General features: G+C 43.7%; 1 protein-coding gene across 1 annotated transcript; it reads right to left on the bottom strand.

Annotated features, from left to right (window-relative positions):
* Nucleotides 1-2,245: 2,245 nt before the first annotated feature.
* LOC145358547 (C2 calcium-dependent domain-containing protein 4C) lies at nucleotides 2,246-7,323 on the bottom strand. Its single transcript, XM_080212696.1, has 2 exons — nucleotides 7,219-7,323; nucleotides 2,246-6,712 (listed from the first exon to the last, which is right to left on the bottom strand). Exon 2 carries the CDS (start codon nucleotides 6,680-6,682, stop codon nucleotides 5,336-5,338), a length of 1,347 nt encoding a protein of 448 aa, XP_080068822.1. The 5' UTR covers nucleotides 6,683-6,712; nucleotides 7,219-7,323; the 3' UTR covers nucleotides 2,246-5,335.
* Between the last annotated feature and the right edge of the window lie 9,942 nt (nucleotides 7,324-17,265).

Below are 17,265 nucleotides of genomic sequence, written 5' to 3' on the forward strand. Positions count from 1 at the left end.
TGACCACAATCCCAACCGGGTCATGTTCCCACAACCCCACGCATTTACTCTGCTAATCACCGTCACACTCAAGTTAATTTAGCACGGCCAATCAAGCTAACCCACACATCTTTGGACTGGGGGAGGAAACTGGAGCACCCGAAGGAAACCCACACAGACACGGGTCATTTATCCTTTCTGGAATTGGTTACCTTTGGCAACACTTTGGTCCTTAGTGGTGTTCATTGCAGTTCTCAAACGGCGTAAATTCCAGTGGCCTTTTAAGTTTAGAATTTCTGGGGAGATAAGAGATGCCTCCCACCCCCATACCCTATTGTTTTCTTGGCATGGGGTGAGGTGGGTGGGGCAGGAAGAAAACTTGGGATTGAGTCTTGGTAGAACTGAGTATTATGCTATTAAAACCCTCGCTGAAAATTTCTAGTCCTCCTCATTTCCTGGCAAAACAGAGGGCAGATTAACTGCCTGGAGGTGTTGTGGGACCGGTAGATCTATAGGCCTTTCCTGTTTGCCTGGGTTCAGTTACTGCCAAGGGTAATTCTGAAGGCCGTCTCCACCACACACTCATGCCCACGGTAGCTGTGTTGTTTTTTCAACATGTTTTTTGTTGAGGTTTGCTCCCACTCATAGTGTAGTCAGGTACTCCTGTGAAGGTGGGAGGCCTCTGATTCAGCCTCCACCTTTGAGGGTCCACCGCTTGCCTAGACAGGATACCCATCTCCATGACAGGTAAGGGTTTATCCACTTGAAATTTTTAACTTTAATCAATTCCCGCCCACCCCAAGGGGTGTTTCTCACCCAAAAGCAAACCCCACATCTTGCTTCTGCGATGAAACATTCAGCTTACTGAGTCCACAAACTTGTCTCGTTGTTTCTGCTCTTTTCCATATCACTTTCCAACTTCTCTGCATCCTCCTCACAGCTTATCCTTCGACCTAATTTAGTGCCATCAACAAAGTTTAACTATAGACCCCAGTGAGACTTGAACTTGTGACCCCTGGTTTACATGGCCAATGCACTAACCACTGACGTTTGAAGCCTTTTGACTGCAACAGCGAAATTTAAGAATCAACCCCACATGGCTTTCAGAATCTGTTCCAAGTACCTTGCTGATCAGAACCGGATACACTACTTAAGGGAGAAGTTGGCGGGGTGGGGGTGGGGGTGGGGGGTGGGGGGGGTGCGGAATGCGTGTGTATAATTGTTTGATTAAGACTTGTACCGTACAGATTTGGCTTTATATTTCAACAATCTACTGGCTCCCATAGGACCCCTACAGTCACAAAGAGGCCATTCAGTCCATGAAGCCTGCGCCTACAACAATTCTACCCAGGGACTATGCCTGTAAGCCCATGCATTTACCCTGCTAATTGACCTGATACTAAGGGACTATTTAACATGGCCCTTCAATCTAATCCACATTGTTGGATTCTGGGAGGAAACCAGAGCACCCAGAAACAGGGAGAACATACAAACTCCACACAGGCAGTTACCCAAGGCCAGAGTTGAACCCAGGTCCCTGGCGTTGTGAGGCAGCAGTGCTAACCACTGTGCCACCATGCCACTCAATTGATTTCTATTTTTTATTGGTTGGGTATGATGAGTATCCAATTTTCCAAGTCCGCTAAGTGTCTTACTACTTCATCCTGAGCTGGTTTAAACACTATTCAGGGAATATTTATGTTATCCATCCTCATTGAGAATGCATGGTGCTCCAGAATGCAACTCACCCCTATGATTTCAGTACTTAAAAAACTCCTACATAAATGCAAATCCATCAACCTTCTCTTACTCTGGAATCTAGACACTTCTGAAGATTAGCTCACTAAGTGTTTGAGTACGCATCACATTTTATTAGTTTCTAATTGGGCTTCTGTGTTTTTTTTCAGTCATAATTTGTTCCCAAGCCTCAGGAGCTTTATTTAAATAACTGCTCATCTGAGACCATACAAGGTAACAAGTGTTTTTTTTTGCTTTGCAAAAGCACTGAGGGATTCTGTACTCTGCCTGTCTCATGCAGTAACTTATTTGGAGTCTGAATGTAGATGTCCTCCAAATAAGCTCTTCATTACAAATGCAAACAATTATGACATGCAAAATTAATGTAATGAACTTATGGAAATAAGAAGAGGTCCCATCTATAAAACCAATCTCCCGATCCATCGTTGATTTGCAATTCATGATTTTGATAATTTCCCTGGTGTGTTGAAAGAAAGAATTAGAACAAGAAATGCCACTCATTCCACAGATGATTTTTAATTAGGGGATTTGATACATTTGCGCAGACTCAATTTCCCCACCAGATCTCCAAATTTAAATTCAAATAACAAAACCAGGACTGACTGAACAGTGCAAACAGCAGAACAGCTTCATAAAGCCCCATTCTCATTAACATAATTGTTTTTACACTATAACTGCCATCAAAATTAATATTACAAGAGACAAATCACAACTGTAAAGATCTGTACATCATTATGCACAAAATGTAAACATTCATCCTCATTTGCTTCATAAATATTAAAATCAAATAATAAATTAGGTCTACTTTACCTGAAGAATATGTACAACTTGAAGGGCCTCTTAAATTATTATCTGACACTTAAAGACTTACTTGTGTGTAAGCAACTCAATAAAATAGCTTGTGCTGTTTCTTAAATCTATATCAAAACTCAACAAAAGTAATCAGCAGATACCAGTTGAAATGGACCTTAATGTCCACACAGATCAGTGGGTAAAAAACCCTCCAAAACCAATGGAATTGCAGTAAATTTAGAACGCTTTTTAATAAACCTGAAGTTAAAAGTTTATTTATTAGTCACAAGTAAGCCTTACGTTAATACTCCAATAAAGTTACTGTGAAATTCCCCTAGAAACCACAGTCCAGTGTCTGTTCGGATCAATGCACCTAACCAGCACATCTTTCAGAATGTGGGAGGAAACCAGAGCACCCGGAGGGAACCCACATAGAACATGTGCAAACTCCATGCAGACAGCGACCCAAGCCTGAAATCAAATCCGCGTCCCTGGTGCCGTGAGGCAGCAGTGCTAACCACTGTGCTACTGTGCCACCCCTAAATAAACATGCGACAGAAAATCTTTTGCTGCTCTGAAGTTAGGCACAGAATTTATATTTGAAATGGCACAGAACGAAACCCACGCTCTGTTGCAGCAGTGTGAATTTATGGTTAGCCGTGCCCTGTTTTAGATTAATATGCACTAAAACATTGAGCAGGTCATAGGAATATTTCAATGCGACTTTCAAATGCCAAAGCTGTCACTTCTGTAAAATTATTGAGTTCCAGAGAGTTTGATAATTTAACTCTGTTCTTTCTTTTACTAATTCAATTAAAAGAAATAAGTGGATGTTTAACCAATAACCCTATTTCCCAGAAATCCCTTTCTCACAGCGCTGGGGGCCTGGGTTCAATTCCAGCCTAGAGTCACTGTCTGTGTGGAGTTTGCACGTTCTCCCTGTGTCTGCATGGGTTTCCTCTCGGTGCTTCAGTTTCCTCCCACAGTCCAAAGATGTGTGGGTTAGTTGATTGGCCATGCTAAATTGACCCGAGTGTCAGGGGATTAGCAGGGTAAATGTATGAGGTTACGGGAATAGGGCTTGGGTGGGATTGTAGTCGGTGCAGGCTCAGTGGCCGAATAGCGTCCTTCTGTCTTGTTGTAATTTTAAGATTCGATGTATGAGTTGCTTATTACTATCACAAATCCAGATACAATCTGAATCTTTGGTGCAATTTGTATCAAGAGCAGCAATGGATAATTTCCCTTTGTTTTTCAACAGACGTGCAATAGAAGCAAAAAACTGCAGATGCAGGAAATCTGAAATATAAAAGAGGGTTTTGGAGATTCACAAACATGCAGTAAAAGCAAAATCCTGCAGATGCAGGAAATCTGAAATAGAAAGAGAGTGCTGGAGATAATCAGCAGGCCTGAGCCTCTGTGGAGAGACAAAAAAGAATGAGTTACTGTTCATTCGAATAGGACTTTTCACAAGAAGGGTCATTTTCTGCAGGCAACATTCACTCTCTCTCTCCCCTGCTGAGTATATCTGGCATTTTCTGTTTTTTTTTAAATGCTTACAATAGTGTTTTTCTGTCACTTGTGCACACAGTATAGTAATCTATCATACAGAAGTTACAAACTGACCTTTACAAGTGTTTCGGTACTATAATAACCAGGCAGTTTTTATTTAGACAATACCGTACTTGCAATACACAAAATCTAATAGAAGGAAAGGAGCAACAGTTGTATAACTTTCTTTTCAATGAGAATGTCAAGCTAGAACTTTGCTCACATCAAAGTTTTATGGCAGTGGATTAGTTAGCAAACTATTGGTTGAAAAACAATTTGCAGACCATCTTCTATAATAAACTATGTTCATACAATATGGACTTGGGAACATAAATACATTCATAATATCAATTTACTAACAAGCTAGGATGATACAAACCTCACAAATGATAACCAAGTCTATTTCTAGTCAGTTATTAAATGTACAGAAGACTCCAGTATACATCCACCTTTCACAATATGTACACTTCGGTTGTATAACTTTTATAAAGGTTAATTATATTCGGCCTTTCATCTGCGGATTCCCCTCTTTCACCTTCATTGCTGCCTCCAGCTGTTTAGCTTCCTGCCTTGGCGTTTGGAAGCATTTCAGACAGCCTTGATCACCTCCACACACTGATTCCTTACAATGTGCATTTAACATGTGGACGCTTACACAGTGCAAGGCCCCAGTTGAGATTCAAACCCAGGACCCTGTGGTTGGGAATCAACTGCTGGAGATCTCTCGCCAGCTGCAAGTCACAGAAAGGGCAGCAGGGCAGGGCTGGGCTGGGCAGCAGGATATTTGTAGAAAAACCGGTCTTCATGATGCTGAGCTGATGTTGTCAGTGTGCTAAAGTGGGTGTGGATCGGTACCAGTGCAAGGCATGGCACTTTCTTAGCGGCGTAACTTCATTTCTAACGTGAAGAAGTTTTCTGTACTGCATGCGGCAATTTACCCTTGGCTCATTCTGAGATGAGCTCCTTCAGCTGTGGCACTCATTGATATAAAAGGGTCAAAGACATATGTGAATCTCCTCAGGCAACCTAATCAAGACTGCAAGATCTCTTTGTTTCAAAATGAAAGCAGTCTACCTCATCCATCTTGAGAATTGGATTGCAACTTGCCCTTATTCTATAAATTCTCAATTTTAAATGGCTAAGGTGCCCTTTCTCACTCGAATTCATAAAACATGAGCCTGAGTCAAGAGAGATTATCTGTTTTATCATCTATCAATTGGAATGTGCCTCAAGACGTGCTGCAAAGTGGCTAACGTCAGAAGAAAGGTAGCAATAAGGACAATTTCAGTTCTTTCTCACCAAGGACGATGTCACGCTTGAGGCTGGAAGCTTTGTTTACCACTTTTAACTTCAAACCAGCCCGTTTAAACTCATCAAGAGGGAGGCCATCGAAGAAAAAGTCTTCATTGAAAATGGGGTTTCTGCTGTTCTTGATGATGGTGCTACGCTGTTTCTGGACCTTCCCAGGGGTCAGGTACAAAATCACACAGCAGTTGATGCTCTTGTTGTCCAGTGTCTTGTCATAAAGGTCTTCAGCGGTGATGATACGGATTCGAAGGCGGGCATTAGTGCAATCATACTCAGCAGACAGCCTGATGGCACCCCCTTTATTGAGGCGGATCGTGTGCTCCTTGAGTACCCGGTCTTGGTAATGGAGCAGACTCAGGGGAAGGACCCCCTGGGGGCCAGGAGGACCACCGGCCGGTGGGGTGGGGCACCGGACCCTCCTCGAAACACAGGGACTGGCATCGGTGGAACTGCACTCGTCGGTGGACAGGGAGCTGTTGCGGGTGAACGATTGCAGAGGTTTGCAATGCTTGGCCAGGTTATCGTGGCTGAACATCTTGAGGAGGGAAGCCCCCGAGACCGAACGGGACAGGAGGGGCGAGTTGAAGGGCGAGGATTCGGCCGAGGAGGCGGTGTCGCTGTCGCCGCCGCTAAAGTACCGGCAGGTGCTGGCCAGGGACAGGCTGAAGTCGGGGGCATTGAGGTGCTGGCTTTCACCGTTACCCTTCTGGGTGGGTGAGCGCTTCCTGGGGGAGCTGGGCGAAGTCACAGGGCTGCTGTGGTCCACGTGGAAGAGGGACTCCTTGCGCCTGGTGTGGGGGCTCTCAGTCAATGTGGAAAAGCCATAGGAGGTCTGAGTCACGGGCATGTAAGGGAGGGACATGGCACTCTGCGACTGGGGGTCGTAGTTGGTGTTACAGCTGGCTTCATGGGGGTCCTCGGAGCTGGTGTCATCGGCGCTCTCGATCTGGATGATGTGCCGGTTGGCCACCTTGAGGAGGTTGCTGCTGTTACCGGTCAAGGTCTTGCCCTTCAGCCGGGGGCTGCCCCTGGGCTTCCTGCTCACCAGGATCTGCTCGGAGGAGGAGAGCTTGAGGCTGGAGCGCTGCTGCCGGCTCTCGGGCTGCTCGGCGGACGGCCCCTCACCGCTGGAGCTGTTGGAGAACTTGGGAGGGATGAAGAAATCGGGGATCTTATCGGGAGTCAGCACGTTACTGAAGAGGGAACCCTTGGGCTGTTTGTCTCTGCCGCCCGCATCGCCGGCTCGGTTCAGGTTATTTTCAACCGAGCCTCTGATTTTATCGAAGAACCACATTCTCCAAAAGAAAAAAAAACTGGTTCAATTCTGCAAAAATAAAATATGGCAAATTGGAAAGGTAAACTTTGAGGCATTGAAATCAGACAGAATGTTGCAAATACAAGCGAAATTGACTTGATATCAATGATCACCAAGTCAATATCAGACACATCTCTACTGATAAGTAACTATTTCTGTTTGGTATTTTGAGGCAACATCTATTTCACAAACAGCCGAGACCTGACAACAGTGAAACATTCAAATTAAACTTTAAAGTATCAATCATTCCCTGCATTGTATCTGATTGTAAACCCATCTTGTTCACCCCCACACCACCTGTAACAATTACATCTGTTATTAAAAGAAGTATTTTACTGCACGTTTGCTTTCTTTTTAAAACAAACCTTTAGGTCTGTGTTGCCAGGTTTTTTTTCTCCAAAAACAAATATATAAATATCATTGAAGTTTCAAAATATCCCTGTTCCAAAACAGCATACTTGGGGAATAAGAAAGCACTTTGTATTTTGATATATATTAAAAAACAGATCACTTACGTTTTGTTTGTTCAGTAAGAAGTCTCACAACACCTGATTAAATGTTATTTGTTGTGAGGTCGCTCCGCTCCAGTGCTGACAATTGTTGCAACCTCAAACTCAGCAACTGTGCCACTGACTCGCCTCTTTGCTCTCTCTTTTGCATCGTTTTTAATCCTCTCGATCTGTCACTCAGGAATAATTGGTCACAGCAGCCAATAGGTGAGAGATTGTGCTTTGGGGAGTCAGGTTAAGCTGCTGGTGTAGGTAGGTGTCTAAGTCCTTTGCACGCAGCGTCGTTTGCTGTGCTGTGGCGCTCCCGTGGTTCCAATGCAGTGTCTTCCCCTTAGCACCTCCTTGCAGATCCTCTCCTGAATATCTGGCTTTGAGGAACGGTGCAAGCAGCCGCCCTCACCTCTGAGCCCAACAATTCCCTCCCCTATTCTCCAACTGGGACACAGCAGCGCTCGGCAAACACATCTGTAATTTGAATTTGCTAAAAAAAAAGTTGAATGGGGAATTTAAGGGCAAGTGAAAATAATTAGGATATGGTTTGATGAAGAAAGATGGTTGGGGCTGGGAAAGGCCTTATGGGGCATGAACACCAGCAGGCACCCGGTGGGCCAAATAGCCTGTTTCGTTGCTCATTGAATGGACTGTTACAGCCATTCACTCTAGCGGGATTTTCCCATCCCACTGCCGTGAATGGAGATTTGGCGAGGAGCCAAATTCTCTGACCTTGCTGCAGTGGGGTTACGGTGTGAACAGTAGGCAAGATATCACCCACTGAGCTTTACAGCACAGAAAGAGGCCCTTCGGCCCATTGTGTCTGTGCCAGCGATCAAGCCCCCATCTATTCAAATCCCATTTATCAGCACTTGGCCTTGCATGCTAAGGCATTTCACATGCTTCTTAAATGTTGTGAGGATTTCCGTCTCTGCCGTGCTTTCAGGCAGTGAGTCCCAGATTCCCACCACCCTCTGGGTGAAAAGGTTTTTCTCAAATCCCCTCTTAAGTCTCCTGTTCCTTACCATAAATGCTGTACATTCCTTGCACTGGTCTGGATAGTCACTGCTCTTTTTAAAATGTATTATTTCATGGGATGTGGGTCTCATTGGCTAGGCCAGTATTTATTACCCATCCCTAAATGCCCTTGTGAAGGCGGGGAGTGAGCCACCTTCTTGAACCACAGCAATCAGTGCAGTTTAGGAACATCCACACTAGGGCTGGAATTCTCCCCAAAAAATTCTAAGTGTCAAATTCGCCTGAAAACTGGAGTAATTCACACTTTTTTTCCAGTGGGAGTTCAGAGAAGAATCTCCCATGCACTGTGCATTGCAGAATGCACCAATGTGTATATCATTAAAAATCAGTGGGTGGGGAGGCTATTCTCACTGGAGAGGCCAGCAGCATAGCGCTGAGTGGGCCACTGCATATGCACTCATACAGAGCCCTTCATGACCACCAGACGTCAAAGCACTTTACAGCCAACACTGTACTTCCGAAATAATGTGGTGCAACATGTTGTCTGGGTGGCACAGTGGAACAGCGGTTAGCACTACTGTCTCATAGCACCAGGGAGCTGGGTTTAATTCCCACCTTGGGTGACTGTGTGGAGTTTGTACATTTTCTCTGTGTCTGTGTGGGTTTCCTCGGGGACTCCAGTTTCTTCCCACAGTGCAAAGGTGTGCAGGTTGATTGGCCATGCTAAATTGCCCCTGAGTGTCCCAGGATATATAGTTTAGGGGGATTATCTATGGGAAATTTGGGAGATTCAGGGAGTGAGTTGAGGTAGTGCTGGGCTTGGCACAGTGTGGAGCTCTCAGGACATGAGGTCTGGTTCACTCTATCACCCTATATGCACAGATTAGCCCTATCTCGTATTGTTATTGCAACAGGTAACACTTCCTCCTCTGAGGAGGATAGGGAGTGAAGATGGAAGAGGTTTGATGGTTGCAGGAACTCCCTCCCCTCTTGTCTGCTGTGTTTCCCAGCCTTGTCCATTCTGCTGGCAGCGATGCTGCAGCAGGCCACCCTTGAACACAGCACCGTCCGTCCCTCCTACCCTGCTGGCCCAAGTTTATGCTGGCTGCCACTTAAGTGGCCAGTGCAATATCAAGATTCTCAATTGATTTTGGGTGCGACCAGGAATCACAGTCTCTTCTGGACCACCCTCCAAGTGCGCAAGTCACATGTGAAACTCTGCACTATGATTCTCTGATCCTATTTCTCATAGAAATCAATCTAGATCATGGAGCTCAAATTGAAATAGCAACAGTTCATTAAGTAATGCTCCCTAATCCAAGAAGCAGACAAAAGAAATGTCATCTTGAATTGTGTTCTATGTGGTTTTTGACAGGCATCTTATAATGTCTTAACTATGTCAGGGGTTATGGGTTTTAAAAAGAAAAAAAGACATGGTTTGCACGTGTGGATTCAAAGTAACACACAGCAAGTTTATTGAAAGAAATGTTCTCAGCACAGAGCAGAAAATGAAACTAAGACAGAACCCTGTGGAACACCCTAATGACCTCCTGATCAAGTCATGTGACCTGCTCTTAAAGCGATCATGCAACAACTTAAATATATAGCACACTCCCATCACAAGAATGTTTACATTACCTTCCTTACAAAAATCCTGTCAATCATATGGGTCACTTCCACATGATATCCCAATATCATTTATCTAATTTACCAAACTTGTGGAGTGCCATTTTTCATTGATTGAATACTTTGTCTTTCCTCACAAAATCAGCCAGCCATGTTTCTTTTGTTTTTCTAACAAAATTCAAGAAAAGCTGTATGATTTGCAAACTTCCGCCACAATGTACTGATGGCTGCTTGGAACTGGGAGAAGTTTCTCCTGATTTACCAAAGGTGCTGTAGTTTTACAGGGTCAAATTTTACAGAATAGTTCATTTCACTTGCATTTATAAGATTCACTTTAAATTTGTATTTTCTATTTATAATAACTCAGGAAGCCAATTGGAAAGGAATGATGTTACATTTGTCAAAGAGAAAATTAAACCACAACCTTGTAGCACATGTACGTGAGTCCCATCCAGGACAATAGAATAATGAACCCGCTCAGGGGTCTGCCTTTTCAAGGGCTCAGGATACGAGTTTCATCTGCTTGGGTAATTACCTATCACCATGGGAACTCAGATTGCACAAGTCCTATTGGAAGGTCAATCAGGGATTCCTCATTTAAGTACTACGGATTGTCACACCATAAAAACCGAATGTACAGTACCTGAACTTGCATTTAATGTGAAGTGTGTAGTGGGCAATTTAGTTTGAGGCACAACTTTGGGAGGGATATGAAAATCTGCTGTTTCGTTGAGGGATGTCTAGGTAGCTGTAGAGTGAAGCTCTGAGTTGGATGTTACTTTCCATATTGGTGTATCATATCATGATGCAACATAGCATCTCAGGAGAAAGTATGAATTTGAGTCCTTTACCTGATCATGCAACAACATTTAGAAAGAAGGTCAGTGTTGAAGCAGACAGTTTGTGCAAACTCGATGGGCCAAATGGCCTCCTGCACTGAAGGGATTCTATGAAGCAAGCTTCAGCTTGAATACAGTTGCTCATTATTATATTGCTAATTAACGAACTTACAGAGTCTGGTGATCCAAAGATCAATGTGGTTCATCTATCCATTGATTGCACAATGAAGGCTCATTAACCATGTCTGGAACCCAAAAGACAGGACATATGTTTTTCTCTGAATATAACAAGAATTAATCTTGTGATACATATATATCATCAATTTCTAAGCATATTTGTACATTACATACTGAACTGAATATATAAATGTGGCACTGTTAGATTTAGCTTTAAAAAATCCCACCAATACAAGCAGTAAGATTCCAAAAAATGTAACATTTTAGAAACTAAAATGGGAATTTGTTCCAGTTTCTTTGTGAATTGCCTTTCATGTTTTTAAATTGCTTTTATGAAGGGCAGTTGGCAACTGCTCAGTACAGTAGCAGAATGGTAATGTTATTGGACTAGTGCTCCAGAGACCTGAATCTCTTAGCCTTATTATTAACTCCTTCAAAGCCCATTCAATTACACAGAGTTAAAATAGGGCCTCAGGAGTTTATAATAATTCCACGAGTCGGCTGTAAAGGAACAGTGCTTTATTGCACAAAATCAAATGAAACACAGACAGGTCCCAACCATTACAATGCCATAATGGACCTACTCAGGGGCCTGCTTTATGCAGGGTTCAGGGCTCAGTACACAAACTCCACCTACTGAGCTAATTACCAATCCCCAGGGAGCTTACATTCAACGAGTCCTATAGGGAGGACAATCAGTGAATCCCCGTGCAAGTCCTGGGGGTGATCACAAAGTTTAATATGGCAGCAGAGTAACCTACATTCGGTTAAGTGAATAAATCTGGATTTAAGAAGCCAAAATGAGCTCATGAAACTACAGGGTTGTCAGGAAAATAAAGCATCTATTTCACTATTGTCTTTAGCCAGTCTGTCCAGCATGTTCCTTTAGAATCCTCCAGAATCACGATATTATGGTTGACTCTTAACTGCATTTTCAAATGTGCCAGCAGGGCACCCAGTCATACCAAACAACTGTGAAAATTTATAACACAAATAAAACTGGACAGACCAACTGGAATTGACCAATGACCTGTGCTGCATGGACTGCAGCAGTTCACGAAGGTGGGCCACTGCAATGTCCTTGACGGCAAATAGGGATGGGTAATAAATACCAGTCTTGCCCACACTTTACTCTTTCATGGGATGAGGTTGTCACTGGCAAGGCATACATTTATTACCCACCCTTAAATGCCCTTGAACTAAGTGGTTTGCTAGACCATTTCAGAGGGCAGTTAAGAGTCAACCGCGTTGCTGTGGCTCTGGAATCACATGCAGACCAAATCAGGTAAGGACAGCAGGTTTCCTTCCCTAAAGCACATGAGGAACCCAGATGGATTTTCACAGCAGTCGACAATGGTTTCATGGGCCACGATTTTGCGCCTGTGGTGGTGACAAAGAAGCCATGACAAAATCCCACGAGAAGCCTAAAGCGAGATTCACACCAGTGAGATCTCGAAGAATGATCGACAATGCCACCCACCACCACCCACCTCCCCCACCCCTAACTCACCATTAATGTAACAAGGTTCCTGCCCAAGAAGGTCAGAACCTCATCTAAATACATTTAAATGTAGCGAGCTTCCCTGCTGCTCACATCTGTGATGGGTAAATTGTTGGAAGATATTTTGAGAGACAGGATCTATAGGCATTTAGAGATGCAAGGACTGATTAGGGACAGTCAGCATGGCTTTGTGAGTGGAAAATCATGTCTCACAAAGTTAATTGAGTTTTTTGAAGGGGTAACCAAGAAGGTAGATGAGGGCAGTGCAGTTGATGTTATCTACATGGACTTTAGCAAGGCCTCTGACAAGGTACCACGTGGTAGGTTGTTGCATAAATTTAAATCTCATGGGATCCAGGGTGAGGTATCTAAATGGATACAAAATTGGTTTCTTGACAGAAGCCAGAGGGTGGTTGTAGAGAGTTGTTTTTCAAACTGGAGGCCTGTGACCAGCGATGTGCCTCAGGGATCAGTGCTGGACCCACTGTTATTTGTCATTTACATTAATGATTTGGATGAGAATATAGGGGGCATGGTTAGTAAGTTTGCAGATGACACAAGATTGGTGGCATAGTGGACAGTGAAAAAAGTTATCTCCAATTGCAACGGGATCTTGATCAATTGGGCCAGTGGGCTGACAAATGGCAGATGGAGTTTAATATAGACAAATGCGAGGTGATGCATTTTGGTAGATTGAACCAGGCAGAACTTATTCAGTTAATGGAGGGCATTGGGGACAGTTACAGAATAAAGAGATCTAGGAGTACATATTCATAGCTCCTTGAAATTGGAGTCACGGATGGAGAGTGCTGAAGAAGGCGTTCAGCATGCTTGGTTTCATTGGTCAGAACATTGACTGGAGTTGGAACATCTTGCTGAAGTTGTATAAGACATTGGTACGGCCACACTTGGAATACTGTGTGTAATTCTGGTCACCCTATTATAGGAAGGGTATTATTAAACTAAAAAGAGTGCAAAAAAAGATTTACTAGGATGCTACCAGGCCTTGATGAATTGAGTTAAAAGGAGATGCTGAACAGACTGGGACTATTTTCTCTGGAGCGTAGGAAACTGAGGGCTGACCTTATAGAGGTCTATAAAATATGAGGGGCATAGACAAGGTAGATAGTCAATACCTTTTCCCAAAGGTAGGGGAGTCTAAAACTAGAGGGCATTGATACAAATGGGGGGGGGAGAGATACAAAAATGTCCAGAGGGGCAATTTTTTCACACAGAGGGTGATGAGTGTCTGAAACAAGCTGCCAGAAGTAGTAGTAGATGTGGGTACAATTTTATCTTTTAAAAAGCATTTAGTTAGTTAAATGGGTACGATGGGTATGGAAGGATATGGGCCAAATGCGGGCAATTGGGATTAGCTTAGGGGTTTTTAGAAAAAAAGGGTGACATGGACAAGCTGGGCCGAAGTAAACCTCTATGACTCTATGATTCCATGACTCTACTGGAATCTCCCTCTCACTGACGTGGCGTCACGTCAGCAAGGTTTACAACAGGTTGTAAACATGAACCAGCAAAAGGAACCCGCCAAGTGCACATGGTTAAGTATGGGCTGGGGAGAGAGGGGCGTGGCCGAACAGTACCCTGGCACTGCCCCTTGCATTGCCTGCATTGCCAGGGTGCCAAGAGGCATTGCTCAGGAAGTGCCAGAGGATAGTGCTATTTGGGGGTTCCTCTGGGGAGCTCCACTGGGGTTGGTTTCCCCATGCCTGTGGGGTGAGATCCCCATGTGCAGGGGAAGGAGGTCCCTGTGGGTGGAGGGTGATGTGGGAGGGTTCGTGGAATGTGTTGCCCATGTGTGTGGTGGGGTCTCTATGTCTGTCGGGAGGGTGTTGGAGGAGTGCAAAATCCTCTTTTATCTTAACTGGAGATCAGGGCACCCCAATCCCTGGAAATCCAATGTCTGATATTCTTCTCAACATTTATCACATTTTTGTTTCTTTAAAAACGGACACCTGAAAAACTTGATGGACATCTTTGTCTAAATAACAAACGGAAACAGTGGAGTAAGTTATCTGTTGTGATGAGTGGTTGTAAATACACTGTATAATAAAATAGATGCACTTGGATACCTTTGAGCTTGTATGATGTTTGAAATGGTACTTGAAACTTGTACATCTGATGTGCTAAGTGTAATTTTACAAGACGTAAATTTTAAATTTAAACTTTAACATTTAAACTTAAAAGTCAAAGCTTTATCAGGTCCCTCCCATCAGCGGGACACACCTCCAGGACTCGTCTTCTAAACACGGGACAGTCTGGTGAGTAAAACGGCAGGCAGTTCGCCGACTTCGTAGCCAGAGTGTCCCGCCTAAGCCAGCATTTAGAAGGAGAAAAGGAAAATTGTGCCCATGGTCACCGTTCCTGAGAATAGCTTCCAATTCCAGATTTATTAGTTGAAGTTAAATTTCACCATCAGCTATGGTAGGATTTGAACCCTTGCTCCCAGAGCAGTAACCCAGAGTCTCTGAATTGCTGTGGATTACTAGTCCAGTGACGTTACCGTGATGCCACCATCTTGCCTCATGCCCACATCTCATGAGCCATTATTTTAAAAAATTAACCTAATGCTAATTGTTCATTACATGTTTATTCAAGTGAATTATACTTCACCATTTACTGAATGTTTCTGGCTCCTATTTATAGTTAGTTTTGAATAAGCAGATGGCTTGTCTTCATTTGGACAATATTGGGCTGTTTTTAATCTCTGCTAATTCAAAGAGTTTTGGGTAGTGAATTGTCTAAACCAAGTGACAGAATTGATCATCCTTGAGCTACGCATCTTCAATAAATCCAGGTTATCAGGAAGAAGCATCTAACAGACCCTGAGGAGTGACGTCTGCAGTATGCAATTCCTGGTGAAGTGCCGAGGAAGTAAACAGTTATGTAAATACGTCAAACGATAATAGTCTGAAGTAATCTGCAAAGAGTTCAATTGCCAGGATAAACAAAATGGCACAACTAAAGTTTATTTATCAGTCACATGTAGGCTTACATTAACGCTGCAATGAAGTTACTGTGAATATCCCCTAGTCGTCACCTGTTCAGATACATTGAGGGAGAATTTAGCACGGCCAGTTCACCTAACTAGCATGTCTTTCAGACTGTGGGAAGAAGCCAGAGCACCTGGAGGAAACCCACACAGACACAGGGAGAACATATAGATTCCACACAGATGGTGACCCAGGTCAGGAATTGAATCTGGGTCCCTGGCACTGTGAAGCAGCACAGCTAACCACTGTGCAACTGTGCTGCCCTAATTAAGAATGCCAACAAGATGTGCTTGCAGTCACATTGCTCTTGAAGAACCAAAGGCCCATTTCCAGGTCAGAGATACTGAAACCTCTGTTAATCTAATGGTTTCCAGAAAGTAGGCAAGATGCTCAGTGTGAAAATGAAAGAATTAGCACCGTGGTAGGGTAAAGGATGCTCTCTGAGATGCTCTGACTCTGAAGAGGAATTTATGTCTGTGGGGATATTGTTTAAATTGAAACTAACAAAAAAAGCTAGCAGTTAAGAATTATATCTTGTCATATATTTCAATTAGTAAAAGTTATGCTAATTCTTTTATTACATTCTAATTGTGTTGTTAAATGAAGTTTGTTTTAGTAAACGCTCCCTAGTGGGTCAATAGAATCACATCTGGAGCGAAACACCTTATGCTCACACTAATCCCAAAATCAAAAATAGTTGGGGTCTGTGCTAACTTCATAATATACCTCAGGCTTTTTGAACTGGTCCCTAACAAAGATTAGAAGCTGCACATTCAGCCGAGGGGCCATTCTGTCATAAACTAGACATGTTAGCTAGTGGTTCAAAAAGGAGATTGTAGAGAAGAGAGCTGAGCTTTAGCATCCTGTTTTGTGCAGATTGATGAATAGGTAACATCTCAAAACACAATAGTTCCAGAACTGCTCTGAGTGCGCCCCACAGAGAAGTTACCACTAATAAAATGACAGATAATCTATCCAAACAAAAAGGTGGGACATTCGTGACCTTAAGGAATGTGACCCACAGGTGCAGACCACACGGTGGCTCAGTGGTTAACACTCCCAGAGTGCCAGAGATCTGAGTTTGATTCCAGGCATGGGTCACCATCTGTGCGGAATCTGCACGTTCTCTTTGTGTCTGTGTGGGTTTCCTCCGGGTGCTCCGGTTTCCTCCCACAGTCCGAAGGATGTGCTGGTTAGGTGCATTGGTCATGCTAAGTTCTCCCTCAGTGTACCCGAACAGGAATGTGGCAACAAGGGGATTTTCACAGTAGCTTCATTGCAGTGTTAATGTAAGCCTATTTGTGACACTAATAGGTAATCTTTAAGAAAATCTGTTGATTGTTTACTCTCCCTTAAAGTTGATAGTCAATAGATTTTAAACAACCACCTGTCAGTTACAACAACAACTTGAGATGAGGAGAATATTTTTTCTCTCACACGGCTGTTAATCTGTGAAATTCTCTTAGAATAGAATCATAGAATCACTACAATGCAGAAGGTGGCCATTCAGCCCATTGAGTCTGCACTGACCACAATCCCATCAAAGCCCTATTCCCGTAAACCCACATATTTATCCTGCTAATCCCCCTGACACTAGGGTCAATTTAGCATGGCCAATCAACCTAACCTGCACACCTCTGGGGCGTGGGAGGAAACTGGAGCACCCAGAGGAAACCCACGCAAACATGGTGAGAATGTGCAAACTCCACAAAGATATGACCCAAGGCCAGAATCGAACCCGGGTCCCTGGCGCTATTAGGCAGCAGTGATAACCACTGTGTTGCTGTGTCAGGGAAATCAAAGCGTTACGGGGGGTGGGGGGGGTGGTGGTGTTGTGGGGGCAGAGAGGAAAGTGGGGTTGAGGCTACGATCTGATCAGCCATTATCTTACCAAATGGCAGAAGAGGCTCAATTGTTCTACATCCCAATTTGT

Source organism: Carcharhinus amblyrhynchos, chromosome 26 (genome assembly GCF_965287045.1).
Source record: "Carcharhinus amblyrhynchos chromosome 26, sCarAmb.v2.hapA, whole genome shotgun sequence".
In the NCBI taxonomy this organism is placed as follows: domain Eukaryota; kingdom Metazoa; phylum Chordata; class Chondrichthyes; order Carcharhiniformes; family Carcharhinidae; genus Carcharhinus; species Carcharhinus amblyrhynchos.

What these genes read in the sequence shown, in the direction of transcription:
- LOC145358547 (XM_080212696.1), bottom strand. Translation starts at nt 6,682, where the DNA reads ATGTGGTTCTTCGATAAAATCAGAGGCTCGGTTGAAAATAACCTGAAC.